The 22,643-nt window shown below is 43.3% G+C and overlaps 2 protein-coding genes across 2 annotated transcripts; both read left to right on the forward strand.

The window, feature by feature from the left end:
* Positions 1-6,996: 6,996 nt before the first annotated feature.
* LOC147990286 (uncharacterized) lies at positions 6,997-8,432 on the forward strand. Its single transcript, XM_087537861.1, has 2 exons — positions 6,997-7,343; positions 8,003-8,432. The coding sequence occupies exons 1-2, from the start codon at positions 6,997-6,999 to the stop codon at positions 8,430-8,432; spliced, it is 777 nt and encodes a 258-aa protein (XP_087393987.1).
* A 2,467-nt stretch (positions 8,433-10,899) lies between these two features.
* Positions 10,900-12,264, forward strand: LOC147990287 (uncharacterized). The gene is made up of 2 exons (XM_087537868.1): positions 10,900-11,246; positions 11,967-12,264. Exons 1-2 carry the CDS (start codon positions 10,900-10,902, stop codon positions 12,262-12,264), a joined length of 645 nt encoding a protein of 214 aa, XP_087393994.1.
* Positions 12,265-22,643: the final 10,379 nt, after the last annotated feature.

Raw genomic sequence — 22,643 nt, forward strand, 5'->3', positions numbered from 1 at the left:
CTTCCATACTTGTTCAACATTTTAATAGTCATTCAACGTTTTTCAAATACTTGTTCAACATTTTTAGTACTTATCCAATATTTTTAAATATTTTTTCAACAGTTTTCATATACTTGTTAACATTTTTAATACTTATTCAATATTTTTCAAATACTTGTTCAACATTTTTAATACTTGTCAAAAAAATCAAATTCTTGTTCAACATTGGTCATATATTCGTTCAACTTTTTTTAGTATCTAGTCAACATTTTTCAAATACTTGTTCGATATTTTTAATACTTAATCAACATTTTCAAACACTTGTTCAACATTTTTCAAATTCCTGTTCAACATTTCTTTAATATTTATTCAATATTTTTTCAAATGTGTTTTTGAAGAACATTTTTTGTAATATATATATATATATGTATGTATGTATGTATGTATATATATATATATATTAATATAGGGCTGGACTATTCTGTTACTAGTAACAGAATAATATTCTGTTCCCCCCCCCCCCCCCCCCGCCCTATATAGGCGCGACGCGCCGAACACCGTAGAATCCCCCCGACCCAGCCCGAACCGAACCCAACCCGCCTTCTTCCGCCGGAGGCAGCCGTCGTGGGCGAGCGAGCGACGGCGGCAGCCGGAGCGAGGGAGCCCGCGGCGCCGTGACTGGCCGGCGACGGATTCGCCGCCGTCTCGTGCCTCCGTCCATCGCCGGATTCATCGTCGGGGCCGTGATCCGCCGTCTCCTGCCTCCTTCCGTCGCCGGATCCATCGGCGGGGCCGTGATCCGCCATCGCCGGATCCAACGACGGGGCCGTGATCCGCCGTCTCCTGGCTCCCTCCGTCACCGGATCTAATGTCGGGGCTGTGATCCGCCGCCTCCTGCCTCCAACCTTCTCCGGGGCAGTGATCCCCGCAAGACGCTGCCTCCCCGGACCTCTTCGCCAGACGTCCACCACAAGCAGGAGCTGCATCAATGGCGCTACCTCCCAAGAACATGCCAGTACGCCGACCACGAGAGGAAGAAGAAGAAGTCAGTCAACTGGAGGTAATGTGTGCTTCCCACGTTTGTGTTAGTACATCAGTTCATCAGTCCTGCTATGAAGAAGAACCTGATAGTACATTGCAAATGCCTGATCAGTTCATTACACCCCTGCCACTTGATGCACAATTTGGATGTCGAGGTTACTGTCAGTACCTCTAATATGATAGCTTCAGTTCAAAACCAAAAAACATAAACTTATGCATCAGTCCAAGGAGCTAGTAGGCTTTATATAAGGTTCAGCTGTCACTGCAAGTTGAATGATGTTATTTCTAATAGTGCATGCCGTGTAGTTGCGTCAGTTCGAACTAGTGAAAGAATGTTGTTGAAAAAAATATACACATGTTACACAGTAAGTTCAATGATACATAAACTAGGAGTACTTCTAGTGTACTTGCATAAGTTATAGATGAACAAAAGAGAAGACATGCATCAGTTATATATATATATATATATTGCATATCCATACATCTCTGAAGTTCAATGTTCAGTTTACAAGCAGTGCTAAAAAACAGTACATCAGTGTTGAGCATGTACGGTTATACTGTTCGAGTGAAAACAAAACCAGATACAAAATAGAGAACAACAGCTTAAATAACAACCAGCATTGCAAGTTCAACTTGTACAATGCCTTCAGTGCATGACATGTTGCCCATAGCATGTATACGAGAAAAATGCAGAAAAGATTAATCCCAAAACTATTGAATGTCATTGCAGAAGCGAGCAAGGCGGCACACGCAGCGAGCGTTTGATGAGCCAAGCAGATATGGGGCACCACCTGGTTGGGTAACACCAGAAATACCACCTGGATACTTCAACAATACAGGCAGATTTCAAGATACACCAGAATCATCAGAAGCACGAACAAGTTCTTCTATGCAGCAAACACCAATATCTCGGAATACAAGCTTTGTCATTCGTGGGTTGCAACAAGGCCAACAATATCCCCAACAACAAATGTTTTCCTTCCCTAGCGCATGCAGAAAGCCAAGGACAGGAAGTCGTGGATGGGTTGCAACAAGGCTTCCACCAGTCGCTCCATCAACATCAATCATCCGTGCTGCAAAAGCGGTTGCGACGGGACGACCAGGCCAAAGAGACAGAAATTTTGGCCGCTCTAGTAGGTTCCAAAGTACAAGATATGAGCCATATAGACAGGAGCAACCTCACAACGAATCTGAGGGGAGACGGCCGTACAATGAGAGACGAAGATCTTCGTCAACATTGCTCCCTCCAAGAGATGCATTGCTACATGTGTCAAGGGTGACACCACCCGCGCCCATACACCAGGGTGAACAGCAAACACCAGAGGCAGCACAGAGCTATACACATGTAAGTATCCATATAGAAAAAAACATACAAGAACAGTCCATACCATGGTACTGTGACCACCCCATCTAACATTTTCATAACTGCGTTTTTGTTTGCTCACTGTTAAGTGCAGCCACCTAACATTGAAGCTTATGTTCTGCCAAGGCTAGAGATGCGCTTTGAAACTTTTGAAGAAGCAAAGAACTTCTACAACGTCTATGCGAAGCACGCGGGTTTTGCTGTCAGGGAAGGCTCCAAGTTTAAGACCAGAGCCTACCTTTATTGCACGTGCTATGGAGTCTATCAATCGAAGGTGTCTGAAGCAAATAGACAGCGGAACAAAACAACAGCCAGGACTAACCGCGGGGCTAAAATGAGGCTGAAGATTGAAAAGGATGGAACATTTGTCGTAAAAGAGATAGTTTGGGAACACAACCACAGGCTACAGCTCACTCCGCAAATGCTTGTCTTCTTGCACTCCCACAAAAACTTTGACAAAACAATCTTGGAGTACGTCAAGTACTTGCAGTTCAAAGGCATTGAACACGCGCAAATCATGAGCATACTGGGCGGTGATGACCCTGGTAGCTACTTCCTCGAAATGAATGCCAAAGACCTAATTAACCTGTAAGTACAAACTTGTTCTCCTCCCATAAACCGCCTATGTCTTTTTTCCTCTGTCAGTACAAACATGTTACGCAACGCATGACCTGACCCCAGTTCAACATGCATTTTTGAATGAACTTTTAATATGCAGGAAAGCAAAGAATTCAAGGATGGATGATGTGGATGATGTCCTAAAGACTGTCAACTTCTTTAGGGAGATGAAAGCTATAAACAGGGAATTCTTCTGTGACATGCAACTCGATGAGTCCGATAGAGTTAAGAACATATTCTGGGCGAATGCAAGCTGCCGAGGGGCCTACCAGGACTTTGGTGACTGCGTAACATTTGACACCACATATAAGACCAACAAGTACCATATGCCACTTGGTGTGTTTGTCGGTACTAACAACCACTTACAGACTACATTCTTTGGTTTCGCCCTGATAAGAGATGAGGATGCAGAATCATTCAGATGGCTGTTCAAGACATTTTTAAGGTGCATGAGAGGAAGGCTCCTACATGCATCCTCACAGGTACAACCGCTAAAACCACCCCAACCACCACCACCACCACCCCCTTCCCCCCAAAAAATAAAAGGAAAATAACACGGTAAAAAATGTTGTGTTAGTTCTATTTGTATATATGCACCACCATATGCTGACCACTCCACATCTCTTTTCTCATTACCAGACCAGTGCCCGACAATGGCTTTGGCGATACCAAAAGTTTTCAAGAACACAATACACAAGCTGTGCCGCTGGCACATTATAAAGAAGTACATGGAACACCTCGCATACCTGTACTACCTGCACGAAGACTTTAAAGATGAATTCACATCAATCCTCAACTGGCCCCTCATGCCAACTGAGTTTGAGGATGCCTGGAAAGGACTCATGGATAGGTACAACCTCCATGATGATGCCACGATGGTGGCCATGTGGAATGAGCGTGAGAAATGGATATCAGCCTACTTCAAAGAAATTTTCTGCGCCAAAATGACATCCACATAGCGAAGTGAGAGCATGAACTATGTGCTCAAGAAGAACTTTGTAAGTGAGAGACAAAACCTACACCGGTTTGTCAGCCAGGTAAACTCCTGCGTCAAAACCAGGAGGCAGGCAGAGAACCAAGAGACAATGGGTTACTAAAGTAAAACAATTAAAGTCTTTTTTCCTCTATCACCTATCGTGAGACAAAAGACATGCTTACTAAAGTAAAACTTCATTAGTTAGACAAGTTTTTGCTATGAGATAACTAACAATTTGGTCATCATTCTTGCATGTGCAGAAGGAACAAAACACGCTGACCTTCTATGGGTTTGACACCCAGATGGCAAAGGTTTACTCGTGAGCTGTGTACAGCGAGATCAGAAAAAGGCTAAAACTGAGCACACTCTTCATGTCGACAGAGACGGAAGAGCCCACAAAGTACCTTGTGCGCTACAACAACCCGCAAAAATTGTCTGCATGGTCTCAGCACGCGTTCCAGGTGGTTGCAGACCCCGTGGGAGAAACATATGAGTGCGAGTGCAGTCTATGGGACCACACAGGTGAGGACTACAAAAAAAAGATGTTACATATTGTACTACTTTATTTGCAAAGTTTTTGTTCGAATGAAATGACAAAAAACATGCACCTCTTCCAAAAAACAATACAGGTCTTTTCTGCTTGCATGTCCTGTGCATGATGCAAACAATTAAGGCTGCCAGCGTTCCAGAGAAATACATCCTCAAGAGATACACCAAACTCCCGAACATCCAGCTAACATTCGACATAAATGACTTGAGGACAGTAGCGTCAAACAAGGCATCCCAATACTGCATTGAAAGCTCACTGCTGACGCTCAACATGAGGGTGCACAGAAAAAGTTTGAGAAGCCAAGAGCAAATGGCGAGGTCGCGGGTCGTCATGGAGAAACTTGAACAAGAACTCGATGCCATGCATTCTGCTGAAAATGGAGGTGTGACAGACAATGAAGCCATTGAGAAGGATATTGCTACAATGTTATCCGAGATGAATCATTTGGGAGCTGTTGACCCGTTCGACAATGAGGAAGAGGAGCAGCAGCAACCAGAGCTTGCCCATGTGCACACTCAAGAGCACCAACAAGCTCACATGCGAGATCATGAGCTTGATGGTGCTGTAGGCGAACGACATGACAACAGCACACCCTACCAGCAGCAGCAGCAGGAAAGAGTGATTAAACCACCCATATTCTCAAACACAAAGGGGAGGAAGAGCAAGATGCAAGCAGCGAAAGCAGTAGCCAAAAAGCCACCACGCCCCATCAAGCGTGTGGAATTTGGCCGGATGGCAAACCTCTCGGGATAAGGGCATGCAGATTCTGCAACATCGTGAGCAACCATAACTATCGCACATGCCCACTCCGCACAGATGGCACTGCCAACAAGCACAAGCAGATTGGAGCCACCCAGGTTTCTACCAATGGAGACAACACACGTAACAGCTACACTTGCCGCAAGTGTGGGGGAACTAACGGGCATAATGCCCGCACGTGCAAAGTGGGCAAGGAGGTCATTGGCACTGAACAAACATAGGGCAAGGTGCAGAGTTCTAAAAAATCAAATGAAGATGATGAAGAAGAAGAGTTTGACGAGAATGACGACCAATCATACGAAGACAATGAAGATGACAGTGTCAGGGATGAGGAAACTAAAACTGATGATGAAGCTCCCAAGGCTCAACCAGGAAAGGGCGCGGGCAAGGCACAACATTCGGGGCCAGTTAGGAGAAGCTCAAGGCTGAACAACTGAACAATACATAGTGGTCTCAGTTGCCTCGGCACACAATGAGGAAACATTTCAGAAACACCGTCGTTACCAAAACTTATTTAGCTTTATCGTCGATTTCTCGATCAGTACTATAGTTAAGATATAATTTGTGATTTGTGCCCGCTGGACCAGTGACATTATTATGTAAACCATTTGATAATCCTTTTGAATGCAGTCACAAATACATTTGAAAAAACTTATCTGGATTTATCTGGCGCAAACGCTACTGTCGACCAGTAACTCAGCAGCAAAAATATGTCAAGGAAAATTTAAACTCCTATAGTACATCAGTACTGATAGTTCTCAGTCCTCAGTACAAAGAAAGAGTACACATCAGTACTGATATAATTTGTGATTTGTGCCCATTGGAGCAGTCACATTATTATGTAAAACATTTGATAATCCTTTTGAACGCAGTCACAAATACATTTGTACTGACGAAAAACACTACTGTCGACCAGTCGTCAGTACAAAGGCAGAGTAAAACAAACACACCCATGAACACCTAAAAAAACATCATTTTGAAAAAAACAAAGCTATGTCTGCTTCTGCTAGTCCCAATTCAGAAAGACCATCAGTACATAAAAATAATTACCTCAAACAAAAATGCGAATATAATACATTCTGTACTGATGAAAATCTAATTTATCTGTAAAAAATACTCAGAGATTATCTTGATATAAACAATCCTTTAAAAAATACAAAAAATGTTTTAAAAAACATTAGCATCACACATAGTCTCATTGGTATTTGGTAAGTTCAATTACACTTCAATCACCAGTCCAAGTACCATAGTAGAGGAGTACAGACCTTCATCATCACCAACCCTGACATGTGCAAGTGGGATAAGCAGCCGATAAGTACAGCTTGACAAGACGAATCAGTGCGACAGTAAAATGCCACCATCACCACCCTTGAGACGTGCAAGTGGGATTTAGAAGGTCATAAGTACAGCTTGACAAGACTAGTCAGTGCAGCAGTAAAACCCATTGGACTTGGACGGTTACTTCTTCCAGGCCACCACATGTGCCACCCATTGAGCGGTTGCCACAAGGGACTGCAAACGGCGACCCCACGCCACTACACCCACGCCCCCGACGAACCGCCTCCCACAAATCCCCGTCGACGCACTGCAAAAAGCCCCATTATCTTCCATCTCTCCATCATCCCCACTAACAACCATTGCCCTTCCATCTCCACTGCACACAAACCACAAACTTCTCTCTCACAAGCCCACAGCCACCGGAGGAGGGCGATGGCGGAGGAACCGTCCACCAAGCGTCATCAAGACGAGCCGTCGGACAAGAGCAGCAACCTCGCTGACGTTCACGTCCCCAGCGAGAAGCACGAGTACACCAAAACCCTCAGAGAGGTTGAGCTCCACGGCAAGGATACGCTGGAGATCGTCTACACTAGCGAACCAGACAAGGTCGACGAGATGATCTCTAGGCTCCGAAGGAAGGCTGGCGGCAAGATTCGTAAGATCATCGGTGTTGGTGTGCACTACACCAGAGAAGATGAACCTCCCCAGATGGCAGCAGTCCTGCAGTTGTGCGTCGATGAGCTATGCTTGGTGTACCACATTGCAGCGACCACAAAATGGTGAGCCACCCTACTCATTTGCCCTGTTTGGTTCATCTGTTTTATTAGTACTGTATCCTGAAAATTTCATCAAACTTGTTTCCCAACTAGATGTACTAGTGTGGTTTGTGAAAAGTGGATGCACTGCTGCATTTTCTCAAGTAGATACACTATAAATGTATTTTTGAACCTGATGCACCGGATTACTATTTGGAAAATCTTGCGGAAGACTAATTTCTGAAGTTGATCGACTAGTCTAGTTTCTGAACTTGATACAATAGTGTAGTTTATGTACTCGATGTATTAAAAAGATGTTTCTAAACTTGATGTAGTGAAGTATTTTCTGAATTTGATCTAATGTTATTTTCAAAAGAAAATAAACTAAGGACTTGGTGAAGCACTGTTTATGTGTTATCCTATTCAACAAAAGTAAACTAAACTAGTACCAAAGAAGAACATACAACATTGACTGAAACCATGTATAATCCAAAAAGAAGAATAACATGATGTACTTAATTTAATTTCAGAACTTTGTTTACTAGTTTTTGAAGTACATTCATCCATTATTTATGCTACATAAACATATACTTCATAGATTCATCGCTTGTAAAACAAAACAAAAATGAATAATTCAAACATCAAAGTAATGCTAATTTTCAAAAATGTCTCTCCCCTTGCAGGCCCAAGCGCCTAAACGAGTTGCTGCAGCATAAGACGTTGTTCACATTTGCCGGTTTCAGCATTGAAAGCGACAAAGAGAAGCTGAAGTTGTCCGTTTTGGAGATCAACCCCGACAAGTTCATTGACATTCAGCGCAAGTGGAGAGTTCCATACACCGGAAAAGAGTACGACTCGTTGACTGATGTTGCAGCCAGCGTCATCCACCCATTCTACAAAGGCATGAAGAAGAACATCAACACGCAGGAAGACTACAAACTGCGGGGGACCAGCCCGCTGCCAGACAACCTCATCGAGTACGTAGGAGTAGATGCATATGCCACGTACAAGGCATGGAGCATGATCGACTACATCGCAGATCGTTCGGAATTTGCAAAAGAGCGGGAGGCTGCGAAATTTTACGACCACCCCTATTGCCCTTTTTACGGATGAAGATACATCAGAGCCTGCCTTCGTTTTACTTTCGCTTGTGCTTGCCTTTTATCTTGTTGTTTCAAATTAGTAGTTTGCTCTTGTTGGGTTGAACCAGTATGATTATGTCGTGCTTGTCATGGTTGAGCTAGTTTATTTATGTCATCAAGCACAATGTTTTGCTTATCTCATTATATAAGTTTAGTAGCTTCGTATGTTGTTAATCCATCATTTCAAATTCAGAAAGTAGCTTCTGAATAGAACTTTGTGGCTGCTCTAAACTACTAGTTATGATGCAACTAATCACACAACGTTGTTCCATGTCTAGTTTCGATTCAGTATTGTATAGAAAACATAACGTTGAGAACAATCGGCACAATTTGAGTTGCTTAACAACGCTTCAAAAGTTGAAGCAAAAATTCTTAGTACTTCATGTAGTGTTCTCATTCATATGTAGCTGCTAGAAAATTAACAAGTACTACAAACAGAAAAAGTTAAGAAGCATCAGCCCACACTTATGTTGGTCGCTTGCAGATTAAGAATCACATTACTAATACACTTGATCGGACAGTACATACTTACTACAATAAAAAGTACATAGAAGTATCAGTCCGTAAGCGCTACTATGAATGGACTATCAGAACAACTTAGTCTACATGCAAGTACATCTTAAAATTACACTTACACAAAACTGACAAGAACCAGAACAAAAAGTTTCAGTCCAAGTTACTACTGGAGTCAAGTACTAAATTCAAACAAACAAAAAAAGAAAAAAACTGACCGCCCAAGGTCACGCGCAGGACCTGACGCTGCTAGATACTTGAACTCGAGCCCATAGGCGAATCCCTAGTAATCCGCACAACGCAGGGCCCACCGATCAGGGCCCACAGGTCAAGAGAGAGAGCGAGCGCCGTGTATAAGCGCTCAGGTAAGTATTCAGAGGAGTTTGACCAGTGAGCCTCGGTTGCGCTTATAAACAGGTTCGGAGCTCCCTCGACTAGCGAGGTGGGACTAAACCCAGAGCGCATGCGCACGCTGCACTGCACAGCCGCACGGACGAGCTATCTGGGCCCGAAAACGGCCCAATAGTGTGCATCGTTTACAAACACCACACCAAATAAGCCCAGTTAAACAAACCAGAGGGCGAGGCAAAGAAATATAAACTACAAGAAAAATGTTCGAAACTGAAAATATATAAATTCAAATACTAGTTACCAGGAAATAACTTTGAATACAAAAAATAAAAATAAAAATAATTTTAGCTCTGCACCAGAGATGATAAAAAGGGAGAAAATATGATACAAAAACAATGAACCTCTAAAAAGAAGAGAACTTAATAGCCTATCTGTTAAATGTACATAATTAAAAAAACCAAATTAAATATTACTTTCAAGTTCAACTACTAAAATGCAAAAAGTTCAAAACATATAATGTTTGTCAATTATGCTAAATTTCTTATTTACATAAAATCTCACAAGTTCAACTACTAAAATGCAAAAAGTTCAAACATATAATGTTTGTCAATTATGCTAAATAAAATCTGACAAGTTCAACTACTAAAATGCAAAAAGTTCAAAATAGAATTTATTTGTCAATTATGCTAAATTTCTTATTTATATAAAATCTCACAAGTTCAACTACTAAAATAAAAGAAGTTCAAATAGAATTTATTTGTCAATTCTGCTAAATTTCTAATTTATATAAAATCTGTACACACCTCAACGAACGATTTGGTCGTAGAATAATCTCAATCCCACAAAACACCAAAAAAAACAAAAAAACTCAGTTCAAACATACATATGATATCAGTACTAAAAAAGCAGGATCGGTCGGGCCACTCACACCACTACGACACCAAATTTCAAAACCGCACGCTGTATGAAATTACATTTCAGTTCACACAGCACTAAACCATAAGTGCACTAAAATGAGAATACAAACACTATAAAGGCCTAACTTAGGTAAGTACAGATGAAAATAAAACAAGTACCAGTTTTGAGCAACAACTCCCAGGACACTGAAAAATGTGTTCAGATAAACTAGTCTATAAGACTTCAGTGGAAAAACAAATACTTAACATCCTCAGGGAAAAACATCACAAAGCATACGTCACCTAAATAGTCCAAAATGCCGTCATCACCACCTCTGAGACGTGCAAGTGGGATTTAGCAGGTCATAAGTACAGCTTGAAAAGACAAGTCAGTGCAGCAGTAAAACCATTTGAATTGGACGGTTGCTTCTTCCAGGCCACCACCCCCGCCATCCACTGAGCGGTTGCCACAAGGGACTGCAAACGGGCACCCCCACGACCACCACACCCACGCCCCTAACGAACTGCCTCCCACACATCCCCGTCGACGCACTGTAAAATACCCCATCGTCTTCCATCTCTGCCTCATTCCCAGAAACCACCATTGCCGCTTCAATCTCCACTGCACACAAACCACAAACTTCTCTCTCCCAAGCCCACAATCGCCGCAGGAAGGTGATGGCGGAGGAACCAACCGCCAAGCGTCATCATGGCGAGCCGTCGGACAAGAGCAACGACCTCGTCGACGTTCACGTCCCCGGCGAGAAGCGCGAGTACAGAAGAACCCTCACAGGGGTTGAGCTCCACGGCAAAGAGATGCTGGAGATCGTCTGCACCAGCGAACCAGACAAGGCCGACGAGGTGATGAGCAGGCTTAGGATGAAGGGCGGCGGCTTGTATCCGAGCTTCATCGGAGTTGATGTGGAGTTCACCAGCGATGAGGAACCTCCACAGATGGCGGCAGTCCTGCAGTTGTGCGTTGAGGAACTCTGCTTGGTTTACCACATCGCAGCAGCCACAAAATGGTAACCCATACTACTGTTCATCCATCTGTTGTACTAGTACTACTCACTAAAAACTTCATTAAACTAGTTTCCCAACTAGATGAACTACTATACTTTGTGAAGTGTATGCACGAGTACATGTTTCTCAACTTACATGCAATTATAAAACTGTCAAGTGGATTGTTTCACCAGATTAGCATTTGAAAAAAATGTTTATAGAATTCTGAACTTGATGCACCAAATTAATTTCTGAACTTGATGTGCTAGCATAGATTCTGATCTTGATGCACCAGTATAGTTTATAGAATTTATGTATTAAAAGATGTTTGGTGAAGTGGTATAGGTCCATATCTTGATGCACATGTTTCTCAAATTAATTTCTGAACTTGATATAGAATTGATGCACAAAGATGTATCAAGCACTGGTATAGGTCTTTTATTCAACCAAAAAGAAAACTAAACTTGAATCAAGCAGCACATATATCATTGAATCTGTTAAAATGATTCTTGAATTTGGTGAAGCATTTGGTGAAGCACTAAAGGTAGCAAAAAAGAAAAATAACATGGTGTAGTTGAATTTAATTTCAGGACTTTGTGTACTAGTTTCTGGACTACATTCATCCATGACTTATACTATATAAGCATCTACCTCATGGATTATCACTTTCAAAACCAAAAAATAGAAGAATTAAATCTTCAAAAAAGAACACTAACCTTCAATGTGTGTCTCCCCCCTTGCAGGCCCAAGCGCCTCAAACAGTTCCTGCAGGAGAAATTGTACACATTTGTCAGTTTCAGCATTGGAGGCGACAAGCGGATGCTGAACAAGTCTGGTTTGGAGACCAACCCCAACAACTTCATCGACATGCAGCGCAAGTGGAAAGATCCACACACCAACAAATACTACGACTCCTTGGCCGATGTTGCAGGCGGCGTCATCCACGAATCCTACAAAGGCATGGAGAAGAAGATGGACAAGGGAGAACACAAAAAGTGGGGGACCAGCCCGCTGCCAGACAACCTCATCACGTACGCATGAATAGATGCGTACGCCACGTACAAGTCATGGAAGACAATCGACAACATCGTGATAGGTTGAGATATTTCAGAAGAGCAGGAAGCTGACCCCTACTACCACTGCAACTTCGCAGGATGAGGATGCATGAAAGTCTGCATTCGTGTTGCTCGCACTTCTGCCTGTCCTTAATATTGTTAGTTCAGATTTGTAGTTTGCTTTCGTTATGTTGAACCAGCTACCTTATGTTATGTGTGTCAGGGTTTGAACAAGTTTGCCTATTTCTATCATGTACATCGTTTGCTTATGTCAGTCAACAAGTTTGCTAGCTTCCTATTTTTGTTCATCCATCATTTGAAGTTGAAGTAGGTTGAAGTTGAAACTAGTCATGCAGAAACAAAAATCATACATGGATATTTTCACCAAAAAAACAAAAACAGTGGCAGACTAACTAAGGACAACAGCAAAATAGTAGAATTGGACGCTCAGTACAGCTTAGACATTTACGGTAGTACTATCACACTAAGAAATCAGTTTTTAGTTTCAGAAGAACACTAAAAAGACTAAGTTTCAGCCGAGGACTACTAACAGCATTGTGCTAATAGTAGTTAGAAATTTACTAAGTACTGCAACAGGAAAAGCAAAGAACAATCAGTACATATTTCCAAGCCACTAGCATGCTAGGACTGAGAGTTCTGGTACACTTGAACAAACGGTACATTCATTCTACAAAATATAAAAAGGAACGGGAAGCTTCAGTTCACATTCCATAAAACATTGACACACTCAAGAATAACACTAATAGTACAATTGAAATGTTAGTACAACTTAGTCTGTAAGGCAAGTACTATGATCATACAAAACATTTCCTTGAGAAGAACCACAACCTAGAAAATAGGTCCCCCCCGGAGACATATTTAAATGTAGCTAATTTAAACCAGTATTTAAATTTTACTATGAAGTTCAACTACTACAATTCAAGAGGTTCAAACAAAAATTTGGCTCTCAAATCTTGCTAAATTTCTTATACTTGAATAAAATCTGGCTACAAATGACGTAGCTACTTGGTCGTAAATAATTTCAATCACAAAAAAATTCAGTTCTAATACATTATATGAAATCAGTTCTACATAACAAGGAAGCGTCACTCCACTCACGCTAGATCCACAAGTTCCATCGTGACACCAAATTTTAAAAGCCTTACGCTGAACGACATTACAATTTAGTACTAACATAACTATACTATAAGTACAAGAAAAGAGGGTACATAAACTATAAAGGTCCAACCTAGGTTGGGACAGATGAAAATAAATGATAAATCTCACTTTTCCAGCAACAACTCGTAATGAACTTGGGAAAACGTGTTTTCAGTTCAACTAGTTTACAAGACTTCAGTAGAAAAAATAGAACTTAACCAGAACGAATTCCCAATGAAACATACACAAGTGATATATCACACAACTATCAAAAATCAAAGACATCCAAACACTACAATCAAAGCCTACAATGCTTTCAAGAGATATATCACACAACTATCCATTTCACTATGCGAATGCTGACAATTTCTTCTATGCACCAGGAGCCAAAGGCTGAAACTCCTTGGGAAGCTCCGTCACCAGAAGCTGGTTATTCCGGTTGAACACAACTCTATACAGATCCTCAGCCTTCCAATCAACAATACGAGGCTGCAAAACAATGAAACAAATTATCAAAAATCATGACACATTAAAAAGAAGAATACACAATCAGCCAAACACGGAAAAGTGAAAAGCTCAACTAGAACCCACATCATTATCTTGAATGTTCCCAACGATCTTTTCACCATCATAGGATCCTGCATACTTCAGAGTATAATGGCCACATTCATTCGCCCCTTGAAGTGGAACCTTCACAAACGTTGGTTTCTTTGCAAAAAGCTCACATTTGGGCTTCTTGCTCGCATTGTACTGAGCATCACCATACACATCCTTCATTACTTGGCCCATCCTGGAGATATGTAAGAAAAGAAAAGAAACCACACATTTCCAGGTCTAAGAAAAAGCAGAAACAAAGATGCAGAAAAATTAATCCAGTACAGATAATAAATGTCACTCAAAATCTTCTCGCAGTCTTTATGATAGGTGTTCTTTGAAGGACGATGGTTCTTCGGATAGGGTAAAGAGTCAAGCATGTCGACGCTACTTCGGTACCGATTCATGACATATAAGGAAAAGTGGTTCACTTTCTTATCCTTTGGTAAAACCATAGGCTTGAATAGAGGCATCATGATCTAAAAACAGATGACCAAAAAAGAGATGTTAAATATTCAAAATAAAAACCAGCATGACAACAAACAAATAAAACAAAAAATCAGCTAGTAGATCGCACAAGGTTGGCACTGAGCAAGTCTTATTATCTTTAACATAGCTCTTGAAATCTCTCGCTGCACTCTTCACATTAAACTCTATATTTGCATCACCGTCAAGCACAACCTGCAAAAAAAGCCAAAAAAGAAATAGACAGGGGAAAAGGATAAACAAAGCAAGGTATTATCAAAACTCGTAAACAAAATAGGCGTTCTTGTTTAAGAGAAACAAACGATCTGATTGGTTACCGTGATGAAATATGGACTCAGCAATACCCTTTTCCCAGACGCAAAATCAACATTTCTATCGGGATCTTTCTTCCAATCATCAATAAGGAAGTCCATTACATCACCCTCCATCATTTGCCCAGGTGCAAAAACTTCCCAGATGTGTTTCCCAGTGAAGCTGGTTACGCTATCATCGGGCTGAGGTATCATTGAGAATGTATTGCTGCAGCACGGACAAGAACAAAAAGCAGGGGAAGCAAGATAAGGCATTCATAGCGGTTCAAGTTGTATAAAAAGTAACAGTTCAGGTCATATCTATCTAGCAGTTACAAACAACAGAGGAAAAGAAGAGGAAACGTAATGAGAGATACTCACTCGGCATACTTCTCACATGCTTCATTGCTAAGCAACATATTATACAACTTGTGAGCCTTGTCCAGGTGAGGGAATCTATGAGGGTGAAGCTGCTGCACAGGGGAGCAAAACTTTATAGGAGCTCTGGGTGCACGCTTCGTGCTTGTAACATTGCCAGAATCCAAAGCAGGGTCCTTCCTAGCACCACCAGCTCTACGAGCCACTATTCCAGCAAGTGGGGATAAACCCTTGGCAGCAGCAGCGCTCCTAGTGACTCTTCCCATGCCAGCAATCTTGTCAAACGCATCATCATCGCTGTCTATCAATTCCACAATGGGATTCTTGGGTGTAGAGGGGCTCTCTGCACAAGCAGCCGTAGAACCTTTTAGAGCTCCCAACCGCCCCTTAATAACACCAGACCTTGTCTTTTCTGGAGAACGCCACTGGCTAAGATCAATAGATACGTGCTCGAGCTCCGAGAAATGGCTGCCAAAGATCCTATAGTCATGCTCATTATGATCCAGTCACTCACCTGCAAAAATAAAAAAAATAAAAGACCGCATCAAGGGTAAAGTTCAAATACGTAATTCATGACAATACCAATCAAAGAAGTACAAGCTGCAAAAAATTACAAAAGGTCATGCATTACGTACAGGGTTCGATGCCAAACAAATCACGGAAGTCAACATCAAACACATCGCTAGTTGCACAGGTATACAGAAAAGTCTTCCTAATGTCAAGAATGTCTTCGTGGCTGTAATCTAACATTTCAATCACACCATCCTCCCGGCAATGATAGGTCTTGCAGCTTTGTAGCATAAAGAATCCACAATCATGCATGTTAACAAATGAAAAAACAAATGGGTACATCACGAATCCGAAAACACAGTAACACCACCCTCCCAGCAACAAAAACAACTAACAAAAACTCACTAAAAATGGATACTCACGTGTTTTTCTGCTACGGCACGCGCACAAACTCGCAAGAGAAACCATCAATATGCGCCGGTGAGAACGGTTTCGCCCTGTCTACGCTAGACTCCCTCCAAAGCTTCTTTATGTTATCTGTCATAGTCCTTAGGAATCTAACTACATCACTCCAGGTTTCATCGTGTAGTGAATCAAGACACTCAAAACCACGGAACCTCAAATTCAGAACAATCAAGCACCAATGCCCAGATACTTCGCTAGGCTTCATGGTAGCCGCAATGGACGGCAGATCAAAAGTAGGGAAGGGAAGCTGACAAAAAAATCGCAGAGGAAAAATGAATTTAACAAATCATAATGAAACAAAAAATTCAGCCTCCAAACAATAAAATAAAAGAAGAAAATTGAAATTCATAAGTACAAACAAAAAATAAGATAATCATAAGTTCTAATTGAGTAAGCAAAACACTACAAAAAATATATGCTACTCTAGTTAAAATTACAACAAACATATCAGTTCAATTTCCTTGCGATAATAAGTTCAGCTTCAAAAAAAGAAGCACACATCATTCATAAGTGCATGGCTAAAAGCAAGCTGCTCAAGTTCATTCCACCACCTCCCAAACTTGCAAGAAAACAGGACAGTTCTAGTTCATGAGTACAAAAAGTACAAGTTCACCTACTTGGTCAAAACCATCAGCGCACGATCTCGTGAACCAATTTAGCACATTGGAATCAATATTTCCATCACAGATCTTGGTCTGTTGTACAAAAAGAACAACAACAGTTAGAAAATTGGCAAAACAAGTTATCATCCTATCTACAAAAGCAAAATACTGACCGTCACCCATCTGGGAACTATCAACTTGTCAGTGTCTCGGTACTTCTGACGTAGAGAATATAAAACAACGTCAGCACTATCTGAGTTGAGCATGCCAGTGGGGACAAACGCTTTAGCAATAGAACCAACACTGGCATCACATTCTTTATTTTGAAACATCGGCTTGTCACTAAGAAAACACAAAAGATTACATGAATTAAAACTACTGCAATAACAAAAATAGTCATATGAGAGAAAGAAAAGGATACGAAAATGATACGGGAAAAATCCCAAACTAACCGTTTTGCACGGTTGGTGCGCAACCTCGTAACAGCGAAGAAAAACATATCAACCTTAACAACATTTCCACTTTCTGCTTGCAGAAAAAGAAGAAAAATAATAAGTTCAAGCACTACAAGTGAACATGTCCAAAATGCCAAAATTGAGAAGTACGCCTCATTTACAAGTCCTTACCTGCATTATCAGTGTTTGACGACGATGGTAGTTCCTGCAATGAGACCAATATGCCTCCAGTTTCAGGGTTTGACGATGGCACAGGCACATCTTGAGAGGACACCAATATCGCTGCGCTTTCAGGGTCTGTGGAAAGAAAATCCTGGGACGACACGAGCGCCTCCTGCGTCAAGGGGCCAGAAGAAATCGACAGAAGTAAATCGTCATCCTCGGATGGCACCTCCTCCATGCTAGAAGCATCTTGCAATGCATCACCGTAATCAAGCCCTCCAGGCGGGAAATTTTTCAGCGGCAAATCTTCAAAACAGAAAGATTTTCATTCCCAGCAATACCAACACCAGACGGTTTGGCATCAAGTATGCTAGCAGCACCAACATTCTCATCAGCAACTTTGACACCAACATCGCGCCCACTACTCAATGGAACACCATGAGCATCATCTCCACCACTAACGATAGCCTCCCGCTCAACATCAGTCATCTTAAGAAAATAAAAATTCAAAAAAATGAATAATATGAGCAAAACTAACAATAAAAAATAAGCTAGCGAGAGGTGCACAGAAAAAAAACCTTAGAAGCATTCACAGAAACATCATCGATCTTGTTGTTGCGAACATTAAAAGCAACATCACCAGCGGGCGAACAAGGCTCGTCGCCAACAACATGACCCTGATTTCATATGTAATGAACCAAAAAAAACAATGCTATTATTAGCAACAATAAACACAAGGAATTAAACCACATTGGTGCGCATGAAAATTCAAGAAATATGAATAAACACATTAAAAACAAAAAATAACCTTGCACTTATCAGTAGATGGATCATTAACTCCACGGTCAACAGCAGCGTCAACATTATGACTGGTCTCCTGCATCAAAACAAAAAATTAATAAACATATGAAGACCAGGAAGTTTGACTACATTACTGACAGCAGAACAACACAGTAAAAACATACAAACACCAAAGACTGACTCACATCAACAATAGGGTGCTCCAAGCCAACATCGTTCGTATGGTGATCAGAAACATTAACCTCAGTATCATCATCAGCCCTACTGTCGGTGGCAGCAGCCTCATCCTGCTCAATCTGCATGGAAGAAAAATTAATAGATAGATGAAGATCAGGAAGTTCAACTACAATACTGACAGTAGAACAACATAGTAAAAACATACAAAAAACCGAGGACTGACTCACATCAACAACAGGGTGCTCCAAGCCAACATCATTCGTTTCGTGATCAGGAACATTAGCCTCAGTACCATCACCAGCCCTGCTGTCGGTGGCAGCAGCCTCATCCTGCTCAATCTGCCTGATAACAACTTTTGCACTTTCCTCATATGGCTTACAGCGAGAGTCTTGCATAGTTTTGAAACGCTTCATGTTGTTCAACAGACGAACCGAGCTCTGAACTAGATCAGCAGCACCATCATGCATATCACCAATAAAAATTCTCTCCATCTCAATATAGTCCACTGCTTCCTCAGCGTTAAATTGATGACCTTCAGGAAGGATACCATTGATACAGCTCAGACGCTCAACTGTTGTTGGGACCTTTTGCAGCTCAGAACACACATTACTTAAAATATGCCCAGCGCGCTCCAACGCAGAAACAACAACATCAATACCAAAAACCTGCCTCTGTGAAGTACTAGCATTACTAGGGCCAGGGGAACATATCCAGCACCCTCAACACCACGTCCACATCTCAACTCATCGTGCAGAGATGAAGACTTGGGAACCTGTGACGATGACATCTCCAGGACTGACCGTTTATACACTCGGAAAAAGACAACCTCCTCTTGAGTTTTCCACTACAAACAAGGGGGAAAATAGTTAATTAATCAATGCAACACACAGTGTTGGGGATATCACTACTGGGCGTAAACCGGCCTATCTGGGCCGGGTTAACTTCGTCAGTAGTTAAGTATGTTAAAGCCCAAGAAGGCAGATGAGGGCTCAAGGCCCATGGTCGGTTCAAGGCATGTAGCCGTAAACCGGCATTGGTATTTAACTTGTATTGTAAGTTAGGAATAAGTAGAGACCAAACCGGACACATCTATGAGCCGGTATTGGGACTCTGTGAACAGACGGGCATCACCCGTGTATATAAGGGGACGACCCGGCGGCAGTTCAAGGACAACAGACAACAACTCGAGACTTAGGGGAAGCTTGTTTGCTCCCTAGTCATCGAAACCCCATCAATTCCATCACAACTAGACGTAGGCTTTTACCTTCATCGAAGGGGCCGAACTAGTATAAACTCTCTTGCATCCCTCAGTCCGCTTTAACCCCTTCAAGCTAACCCGTTGCGATGGCTCCACGACTAAGTCCCTTCTCTAGGACATCTGCCGTGACAAAACCACGACAGTTGGCGCCCACCGTGGGGCTATCACACGATGGTTTCAAGTTCTTGGAGGGTCGCTTTGAAGGACTCAAGGGCTACGTCGTGGGCCGGATGACTAAGAGTCGTCGCGGCAAGCTCTACATCGATGATGTAGGCTGGGGCCCTGAGGCCGACTCAGTTGAGTACGTGTACCGGGTCCCCTTTGGTGGCATACATGTTTTCATCGGCAAGATCGGTGAACCGGGCCCTGAGCCGGACATCTGCACCAACCTCGTCGAAACGGCTCAGCGTGCACAGTCCACCCGGGTTAAACCGGCCGTGAGGCGTGCCTTCATGGGAGTCATCCACGGAGGAAGTTATGAGGATGGATCGGAATCCCGCGGCGAGACCGTCGTTTGTTCCGACGATGAGTCATCAACCGGAGAAACCGAATCGCTATATCAGCTACAAGACGACCGGATTGGGGGCTGTTCCGATGGTGACAGTATTCCGGACCCCTCTGATCTACCCAACCGAGTTGGAATATTCATGGCTGGCACACAAGCAGCACTTCATTCTTCAACCGCTGCGCCAATAACCTCCGGTTCAGCAGTGGCGACAGCTGCTGGGGCAGGGAGCTCTGCACGCCCGCCGGCTCAAGTTCTATCAGATCTATTTGATGCATTGGCTGTGCTTATGGCAGAAGCTAATTTGGCGGATCAGGAAGTCCACAACACGGAGATTGCAAAGGTGAAGGAACAGATCACCCAAGCCAAGGCAGACCTGGCAGCTGAGGATGCCAGGATGACCGCAGAGCGGGCCGCTTTAGACGCACAAGCCTACAGGCTCATGTTGGACCAGAACGCGTCGCATGAAGTCATGAAGAGGAAGTACCGATCCCGTTTTCCTGCGGTTTTCGAGGCCAGAGACCTTTTCAACACCCCAGGAGCAGGAACCAGTAATCCGCTGGAGGTAAACCGGGCGGAAGCCCCTGCGACCGGCGCGCCGGTTCAGCCCCGTCGGATGGATCTGCCTCGTCAAAATACTGTTATACCTCAGGCTGTTTCGACACCTCCGGGTCACTACTCCAACCCGATGGACAATCTCGTTGCCACTGCTGCACGGCTGGAGGCCATTCCAATTGAAGGTGACTCACCGCAGGCAGTAGAGACGCGACGGGTCAAGGAGCTTCTGAGGATAGCTTTGGTCCAACAGGAAGCATACTCGTACAACCGCGACCGGATCCACTCGACCCCCCGTCCAAGCCGGAGCTATAGCAGACATATGGATGAACCGGCAGTGTCGAGTAATGAACGACGTGGAGCACCCCGTGGCAACAACCCGGCGGGTGGTGCTGATAACGCTCAGGAAGTGGTGGACCGGGCCCGAGCGCGCAGGGAGGCCGAGTTAGCCGCACAGTATCAGGCTCGGCAGCTCACGCCGGTTCGTCCAACTATCTCGATCGAACCTGGTGTTACTTCTAGTTCTTTGGGGGTGCCTTGCCTTGTCCCCGCTTTACGCAATGTGTGCCTGCCCAAGGATTTCAAAGGCCCGCGCAAAGTACCAAATTACACGGCGGATCAAACTCCAGAGACATGGATGGAGAGCTATGAGATGGCCATGGAGATGCTTGATGTGGATGACATGGCGTGTGCGGAATACTTCACCATGATGCTTGAAGGAACGGCCCGTAATTGGTTAAAAAGCTTGCCGGCTAATTCTATCAGTTCATGGGCCCAATTAGAGCCCGGTTTATCAGCAATTTCAAGGATACATGTAAATAGCCTATGTCGATCGTGGACTTAGCTGCCTGCGTCTAGGAGGAAGGAGAATCGATGACTCATTGGGTGCGCCGGGTTTCACAAGTGTTGCATTCTTCAGACCGCATCAACACTGACACCGTAGTATTAACCCTAGAAGGCAACTGTCGGTTTGGGCCCCTAAAGCTGAAGTTGGGACGGATGAAGCGTCATTGCATTGACATGGGGACCCTCATGGCTGCTTTGGTAAAGTATGCTGATTCTGATAGTACCAAGGATCCCGAATCTGATGATGACAAGGCAGGAAAGGGAAAGAGGAACATCAACTCCAAAGGGCAGCAGCATCACTTGGCAGGCAATGGTGGTGGAGGCAAGCGTAAAGCGGATGGTAACATGGACTTTGTGGCTAACACCAACGCGCAGGACAAGGGCGAGCGATGCAGGGGTAAACCACCAAATCACAGTGGGGCACCCAACCCTAACCCGGACCGCCTAAACTATCTACTGAGCCAGCCCTGTCCGAGACATGGGACGAAGGAGGCGCCAGCAAACCACCTTTGGAAGGATTGCTTCATTATGCAGGAGTTCAAAAATTCTAATGCTTTCCGGTATGATCACGGCTCCGGCGGTGGCTCAGGATCCGGGCCGGGTTACGGTGGAGGAAATTCTGGTTCAGGATTTAATGGTAATCCAGGTGGACATAATAATCAAAATAATCAGAACAACCAGGGTGGTTACAACCAACAGCAGCAACAGTCAGGTTACCAGAGCAACCCAAAGCAGTTGAGTAGTGGGCAGTACCATGTCTTCACCACTAGCTTGGACAAGCGAGACCGGAAGGTTCAGAGGTGGGCAGTCAACTCTGTTGAACCGACCGTGCCCCGTTATCTACGCTGGTCTAAACAGCCAATCATATGGAGCAGAGAGGATCACCCTCCCCAGGTTGATAATCTGGGTCAGTTGGCTCTGGTGGTGGCGCCTCAGGTGGGAGGTTACAAGTTCACCAAAGTGCTCATGGATGGAGGGAGCAGCATTAATATCTTGTACTATGAGACCTTCCGTCGTATGGGACTAACAGATAAAAATCTCAAACCGTCTAATACAGTGTTCCACGGTGTGGTACCTAGCAAATCAGCATATCCTGTTGGTAAGATAGCTCTGGAAGTGGCCT

Source organism: Triticum urartu, chromosome 1A, assembly GCF_056163025.1.
Source record: "Triticum urartu cultivar PI428250 chromosome 1A, HENAU_Tu73, whole genome shotgun sequence".
Classification (NCBI taxonomy): domain Eukaryota; kingdom Viridiplantae; phylum Streptophyta; class Magnoliopsida; order Poales; family Poaceae; genus Triticum; species Triticum urartu.